This window comes from Mesocricetus auratus, unplaced genomic scaffold (genome assembly GCF_017639785.1).
Source record: "Mesocricetus auratus isolate SY011 unplaced genomic scaffold, BCM_Maur_2.0 Super-Scaffold_100006, whole genome shotgun sequence".
Lineage (NCBI taxonomy): Eukaryota > Metazoa > Chordata > Mammalia > Rodentia > Cricetidae > Mesocricetus > Mesocricetus auratus.
This window is the reverse complement of record NW_024429190.1, coordinates 84,214,338-84,222,829: the sequence shown is the minus strand read 5'-3', so window position 1 is coordinate 84,222,829 and position 8,492 is coordinate 84,214,338. Positions and strand designations below refer to the sequence as shown.

General features: G+C 40.7%; 1 protein-coding gene across 3 annotated transcripts in view; it reads left to right on the top strand.

Moving 5' to 3' along the window:
- The first annotated feature begins 4,034 nt into the window (after positions 1-4,034).
- Positions 4,035-8,492, top strand: part of LOC101825750 (cadherin-related family member 3) — a 98,471-nt gene continuing 94,013 nt past the window's right edge. For all 3 annotated transcript variants that reach the window (XM_040747612.1, XM_040747613.1, XM_040747611.1), the window contains exon 1: positions 4,035-4,167. In XM_040747612.1, coding sequence (XP_040603546.1) covers positions 4,125-4,167 — 43 coding nt within the window. In that variant the 5' untranslated portion in view covers positions 4,035-4,124. The remainder of the gene's footprint in view (positions 4,168-8,492) is intronic.

Here is an 8,492-nt window from a genome sequence, read left to right as displayed (position 1 = left end):
TCTGTCAGTTTCACCTGTGATAACTGTTTTGGCTTTCTTTAGCTCTTGAGCTAATAACTTCTGAACAAATTCATCCCATGACTGAGAGCACTGCCTACTTTTTGGATGTTTGGAGCAAAATACGTAGGAAAGTTTTGGAACCTCTTTCTTCTTCTCTTCCAGCTGTGGGACTGGCCGTATTTTACTTCAGAGACCTCCAGTGATGCACGTGACAGAACGGTGGGAAATGTCATGAGACCTTGTGAAATACTACACGGGAACGGCACATTCAGAACTAAAAAGCCACAGTGTAATTGATAATCATATTTAGACATTCATGCGTGAGTTCTGTAAGAGACTCTGGGTCTTGAGCTTTTCTGTTAGACTTCTCAAGCAGGCGAATGTTGTCCCACCGGACAGGCGCGAAGAGGAAAGCTGTTGTTTGGCTGTCTCTGTGGTAACTGAAAGGGATATCTTGAATTTTTGTTGAAGACTTTTAAAGCACAAGGCTAAAACGTTCAGCTCCTGGACCACATGCACATTATTTCTGCATTTATTTTATGAAGAGCAAATTCGACCTAGGTGAGAATGGGAATTTGACCACAAGGCGGCAGCAGACACTAGGATATAGGTTAGTCTCATCTCTCATCGTCCCTCCGGGTTACTGACCGGACTGGATATTTAGAAAGGAAGCCTCTGGAAAGCCAATAAAAGGTGCACAACTTCCCCTGCTTCCTGTGTTTGTAGCCACCAGTATTGTATTATTTAAGTGCATAACATTTAGTTGGGGACCTTGTTCAAATGCTGATTTCAATGCAGTACGTTTGAGTTGGGACCTAACACACAACTCTCACAGATTCTCGGTGGTGCTGATAATTTTGACGTATGGGATTTCGTATACTTTAATATCCTGGAGAAGAGCTTTAGATGAAGCAAGAGGTTGGGAGTATGACTTAGGGTTGAGCACATGCGTAACGCCCCTGAGACTCTGGGTTCAAAACTCAGCACTAAAACGGCGTGGGGCAGGAATAAAATGTGTAACAATGAGGTATGAAGATGGAGTGTTCAAACAACACACCTGGGCTCCTGCTCTAGCCTGGTGGGGTGGCCTGAGTCAAGTCACTTTACCTGTTTGTGCTTATTTTCTCATCTCTCAAATGGGAATGCTACTGGTGCCGTTCACAGCTTTATAGTGAAATTCAAGTGAAGTAGAAACTCTAGTGTAGCAAGAAATGGACCTTAGGGAACATGCTGGACTCTCAGGACGCAGGTAACCCCTGGTCCACACTGTAGGGGCCTGCACTACACCGAGCTGCTTTGGTCCGGTGGGCTAGAACCCTTTCCAGGTCTGGCTTTCCTCTAGGTGGAAATCATAGTTATTATATTTAACAGGTAGGTACCTAAAAGAGCAATTCCTTCAGCCGGGACTTTTCACAGTGATTGATTTTGCATCTTAATTCTGTTGAATTCAATCAAATATGTGGTTGGTTGTGATGAATTTTATGTAGGAGGAGAGGGGTGTTTTATTTATACGAATATGTGTTCATGTTTGCATATGTCTCCTTCATGAAACAGGCCGAAACATTTGAGACTATGATTTCCCATAGGTCACAGACTCTTGAAGCATTTAATTTGTCTACAAAAAATATCCAGGGAAGAAGAGCCCCAGGACGCACAGACATCAGTTTTGAAGTCAAGTTGGATTTCAATACTAGTTTTATGTCTAACAAGCTGTGGGACCTTAGGACATGGGATAAAAGCCCTCACTGAGCCCATATGTTCTCTGGCTTAAAATAGGGAATAATCAAGGAGACCGCCCACCAGGGTGGAGTCTGCCTTTCAGTTCTCAGCAAATATTTGAATGCCTAGTGGTTGCCCGGCACTGACACAGACATCAGGGGGCTGTAGTGGACAGCACCCCTGGCCTAGCTGCACCCCCAACACACACACACACACACACACACACACACACACACACACACACACACTGAACTCTCTTAAAGTGCCACGGGACGGCCTGACAGCAAACACACAGAAAATGATTTCAGCTAGTGGTAAAATGCTCTGAAGAAATAAAAAGGGATGATAAGGTAAAATGACAAGGGTGGGACCAACACCGGAAACACCGGAAACGTCTCTGGTGGGGTCCTTGGACCTGAAAGCTGAACTAGGAACTAGTCACTGTGTGGAGATCTTCGTGTCTCAGGCCGTGTTCGTAATAAGCTGAAGAAATAATTTGGGCTAAATCAGCCAAGGACTACACACCAGCTTAACATTGTCTCAGAGATGGGGAAGGGAAGTTAGCAGGGATCATGAAGCCAGTCCATTCATATTTACTCAGGGCAATGATTCCAACCTGGAAAGAAATTACCCAGAATCCCTGCTAGGATTTACAGTTCTTGAAGAGGAGCTTATGCTCTAGGTATGCTTGCAAATAAATTGTTCCAGGAACCGATAAAAGATGCTACATAAAGCTAGAAAGTCACCATTCAAAAAGGTGTCAAGGGACAAGGAAGGGCCCTTGGAGAGCTGACATCTGAGATGAGATATTTCATGTGACAGCTATGCTAAGACTTGGGAGAGGAATTCAAAGAACAAATAGCACTTAAGCAAGAACTGGGAGGCGGATGTGAATGCGGCACGTGTGAGAGCAGAAAGGTCAGTGTGGGGCAAGGAGAGCAGTGCGCTTAGACCTCAGAAATCACCGCTCTGAAGCCACACTGGAGGGGAGGCCGGCACCTGTGGGAAAGGCAGGCAGGTAATTAGTCCAGGCACCACCAGGTGGCGCTGCTTGGGTCCACCTACAGGTATACAAACTCAGAACATTTTGGAAGTGTTGAATTGGATGTGGGTCAGAGGAGGGGTCGGCCTAGGGAGTTAGGGTATTACAATAGTCCGAGTATAAGCAAAATAACCAGGCTTTGAGGCTATAATTATGGTCAGTCACTAAAGGCCAAGGCTCACAACTTAAAAACCCAAGAGTATAGTAGCTTCATTAAGGAATATTCAGCAGAGCTAGAGACGAAAATGCAAATCCAAGTTTCCCCGTAAGTCTTGTTTTCTTTTCCATAGCTCTCATAGTACATGGCTTGGAACCACCCCATGTGAGCATTTCCTGACCATTTGTAGATGTCCCTCTGAAAGCCAACGAGCCATCTACAGCAGGTCAAATTCGGGTTCAAACACAGCATCCCTTGCTCTCAACATCATCCTTCTGTTGAACACACATGAGATTGCATAATCCTATTCCAGTAACCATGACAACAGTTGACTCCTGTAGAGACAGCAATTGATTGAAATCGCTAAATCACAAATTGCAAACATGGCTCCCTACAGGAGCCTGGAATGGATTTGTGAGAAGCAATGGGGTGTGATAGGGAGGGGTAGGAACTCTGGCAAACTGTAAGGTATTGGGACAATCAAATGTTACTGAACCACAAATTTTTGAGCTTTATGAGTATAAAAACATAATCCACAGTCCACAGTTAGTTTGGAGGCCACCACTTTGCTGCCTTTTCCAGGTATTTTTATGTTAACTCTCCAAGCAGCCAAGTCTTTGCCATTTGAACTCTTAGATCTGGGTCTCCTACTGCCCAGGTTTCAACTTGAACTTCATAACGTTCAGCTAGCTCTTAGCCATTCTCATGCTGTTTATGAATTCTATCTCTAATCTGGTCCGCTTAGCATCTTGAAAGCCCTCTGCAAATCCTGTAAATTGAGACTCTGGCTCTTGATTTAAGCCTGGGCGTAACGAACACACCAAGCAGGACAGGACAGTGTGGGGTGGGGTCACTAGTGAATGAAATCCTTTCAAGTCTTCATGAGCCAAGTGAGCTCATTTCCTGAAAAGTCCCCACTAATGCTGCCACCCCCGATCCCCATCCCAAACACCCATCTCTACCTCAGACCCCAGAATCAGATATTTTTTTTTCCTACCCGACTTAAGTAAATCCCTTCGCTGGAGCTTTAGTGCTAAGCAGAGAGGGTGTCACATTACAGATCAGGGAAGTGTGTACATGGTGCCTAGAGACAGTGGTTTCACATGGTGACTCCACACCAACAATGTGGACTCTTTAGAAGTCATCCAGCGAGGGCTGGAGCACAGACAGCATCCAAAGCTGCCGGAGCCCTAGTTCCAGTGAGCCATGCCTTCTTTCCATTTCCTCTTTATATTGCTTGCTGCTTCAGGTTAGTGCTTCTGACTTTGGAGTCCTACTACTGAAATGACAGGTGGATTGTCTTCCACGGGGATCCTCTTCACTTGTTCTAGCATTTTCTTGGGGTTGGTCTTTTGAACTCAAATACTCCATGGTTGTATCTCATTGGATAATCTACCTCCTTACCAAAGTATTTTCATACATGCAGTTTATGAATGTTCTCTGGGAGACAATGGTGATTTCTAGTAGTATCTGAAATCTGGAACCTCAGAACTTCCACCGAAGGCATACCTGTAAAATTGCACAGTGATAAAAAGATGTATGTGGCTCATTTATAATATCAAGAACTAGGGGAAATGTCAATAGATGATCAAAATGACTGGTGCTAAGTTCATGTCACAGTGTCAGAGCAAGGTACTCTGAAACACAGGCAAAATGATTTAGAAGCATGAGTTCAAGAATATCTCTTTAAATGCTATCTGATTCATAATGAGATAGGAATAGAAAGTACTGGAAACATACATACCAACAATTTGGCAGAGATTATTTTTGAGGTTACAGGTAGAAGTGGTAGAAGAGTTGGATAAATGAGGAAGAATACATAGGTGATTTAAGTTTTATTTTGTTTTGTGTATTTTCTTATCTGGTTAAAGTAACATGAGTCTTATTTTGCATTAAAGAAGGATGTCAAATGTTGATGATTCATGTTGAAGTGATATTTTAAATAGGGCTAGAGGTATGGAAATATCCCAAGACCAAGCTCCTTAGAAAGGGAGATTAGGCTGACATAAAAAAGAAAGCAGCAGGCTGGGCGTTGGTGGCACATGCCTTTAATCCCAGCAGGTGGATCTCTGTGAGTTCGAGACCAGCCTAGTCTACCGAGCATGTTCCAGGACAGGCTCCAAAACAATATAGAGAAACCCTGTTTCAAAAAAAGAAAGAAAGAAAGAAAGAAAGAAAGAAGGAAAGGAAAGCGAGGAAAGCAGTCCTGAATGCTCAATACAGAATTGGAAGTAGGAACGAAAATTGAGTTGTTTACTAAAGTTATACAGGGCCTAAAGGAAACCTTCAAAGATTTGTTAAAAAGATAAACTTCAGCAGTAAACAGAATGATACCACATTCAAGCTCTAGACAAATAATAATCGAATCTCTGGCTTTTAAAAATGCTAATGCACAATGCAAAAGTGTAAGTAGGCTGTTACAAGCAAGATCAACACTCTTGGAGGGATGGATCTGAGACACAAGCAATAATGAATCTCCTGACCATGATGATACTTGGATAAGAGAGGTGATATCCAGAGATTGGAAGAATAATCAAAATGCTAAGTGTTTCAATTGTGGCAAACAAGGTCACTTGAAAAGGGATTATAAACAGGGGATTCCTAGAAACAATGTTTTTTCTAAGCACAATTCAAACAGACTGCCCCTCCCATCTGGATTATGCAGAAGGTGTGGCAAAGGCAGGCATTGAACTAATGAATGTAGATACAAGGGACAGTCAAGGTAAACCTTTGCTATTGGAAAATGCCTTAAGGGGCCTCTATCAGGTTCCCAAGTCTTATTTGGATCAGTCATTTCCTGTAACCATGGAGGAAACTCCTTCCCAGAGCAATTAAAGAGTCTAATGACTACTATAAGAAACCATATTTCTCTGGATGAAAAAAAAGCTATAGAAGAGAGAACAAAAAATTCAGGAGAAACAGTAAAGCAAATACTTTGGCAAACTTCTATAAATGAATAAAGACCAAAATTTAAAAAAATGAGTAAGTGACATTGTCATTGAAGGTCTTGTAGACACAGGTATGAATTTAACTATAATTACACCAGAATCTTGTCATCCAAATTGGCCTCTTCAGGAGGTAGACATTCAGTTTTTAAGGACTGGAATGTTATCCAAGCTAAAACAAGTATGAGATGGGTCGAATGTGTAGACCTGAGGACAGAGAGGAAAGTTAAAGTCATATGTAGCTAGCATAGCAATGAATTTATGAGGACATGATTTGTTATAGCAATTGAATACTCAGATTAACATTCCTCCAAACTTAGAAACAAATCATAAATTAACTTATGTTTCTGGAAAAAGTACTAGCAGGTATTATAAAGAACAGCCACATACCAATTAGGTTGTAAAAGAACGTCACACAGCTGCTGATCTTTCAAAGGCACCTTTAAAATAGTTGACAGACAAACCTGTATGGGTTGAGTAATGGCCTTTAACAACAAAGAAACTGCAAGCCTTTGTACTTTGGAGTACAGGAGCAGCTAAATGCTCAGCATATTGAAGAATCAACCAGCCCTTGGAATTCTCCTGTATTTGTGATAAAAAAGAAATCTGGAAAATGAAGAATGGTAACAGATCTAAGAACTGTTAATAAGGTGATTCAGCCAATGGCCTCTACAGTCTGGAATTTCTTTGTCTTCTTTATCACTTAAAGGATGGCCTCTGATAGTTACTGAATTAAAAGATTGGTTTTTTGCTATACCTTTACAAGAAAAAGACAGAGAAAAATTCGCCTTCATGGTATCTACTTGTTATAATTCTCAGCCTGTTAAGAGATATCAATGGAAGACTCTCCCATAGGGAATGTTAAATAGCCTCACCCTATGCCAATAGTTTGTGGGAAAACCAATGGAAATAATACATGTACCGTTTTCACAATCTATAGTTTATGATTACATGGATGACATCTTATTAACAGATTTAAATGCAGATACTTTAGAATGTTTGAAGAAGTAAAGAAATTTTGCCTTGTTGGGGATTACAACTTACTCCTGAAAAGATACAAACAGGGTATTCTATTAATTACTTAGAATATAAAATGGTCCTACAGAAAATTAGACCCCCAAAAGTGCAAATTAGGAGAGACTTGATTGCAGACTCTTGATGACTTTCAAAGATTTTGAGGAGACGTTTCCTATCTATGGCCCACTATCAGAATACACTATGACTAACTGAGTAATTTGTTCAAAACCTTAGATGGTAACAAGGACTTAGATAGTCCAAGAGAATTATCAGTTGAGGCTGAGAGAGAATTGGCTTTTGTGGAAAAGAAATTACAAGGTGCACAATGTGGGATAGTTTGGATCCAAATCTTAATTGCATTTTGGTTATTTTACCCTGTAAGCATTCTCATACAGGAACATTAATGCAGAGGGAAGATATTATCTTAAAATGGATCTTCTTACCACATAAACAGAGTAAAAAATTAAAAACTTATATGGAAAATATCTCTGAGTTTATTCTAAAAGGAAAATTGTGACTTCATCAATTAGCAGGAATAGATCCTGCAGAAATTGTACTAATAATGAAATTGACAAGTTATGGGCAGAAAGTGAACTATGGCAAAGAGCTTTCGGTAATCTTTGGAGCAGGGAAATTACGAGCAAATATCTGTAAAGCAAGAGAATTAAACTCATAAAGAGAACTAGCTGATTCCTTCCTTGCATTGTACAGGGAGCACTAATATCTGGAGCCCCTTCATGCTATAAAGATGCAAATAAATCAGGAAAGGCAGGTTATAAATCAGAAAATTTAAGTAAAGTGGCTCAAAGTCCTTAATATTCCATCCAAAAGTCAGAGTTATATGATATTCTCATGGTTTAATGGATTTTATGGAACCTCTCAACATGGTTATTGATTTGTGATATGGCAGAAATAGTTGTTTTGCATATTGAAACTGCTGAATTTATACCAAATGATACAGAATTGACTTTCTTATTTATTCAGTTATAAGAAATAATCAGGGATAGGAATCATCATATATATATCTCCCATACAGGTCTGCCAGGCCCTCTAGCACAAGGCAATGATGAAACTGATCAACTGTTGATAGGAAATATACTGTAGGCCTAAGAATTTCATAAAAAAATCATGTCAATAGCTAAGGTTTAAAAAAAAAAGATTTTTCCCTCACCTCGCAACAAGCCAAGGAAAGTATAAGATGTTCTACTTGTTCTTTTTTTTTGTTGTTGTTTTTCAAGACAGGGTTTCTCTGTGGCTTTGGAGGCTGTCCTGGAACTTGCTCTTGTAGGCTAGGCTGGTCTTGAACTCACAGAGATCTGCCTGCCTCTGCCTCCTGAGTGCTGTGACTATAGGCATGTGTCACCAACACCCAGTGTCCTACTTGTTCTTTATACAACCAAACAACACTGTGGGCAGGAAGTAGCCTAAAGGGTAATCAAAGGAATGGACTCTGGCAGATGAATGTATTACATTTTGTAGAATTTGGAAAATTAAATTATGCACACCACATCAGTGATACATATCCAGGATTTCAATGGACAACTTCTTTGAGTTCTAAAAAGGCTGATCCTGTAATCACACAATTGTCGGAAGCTATGGCCATCATGGGACT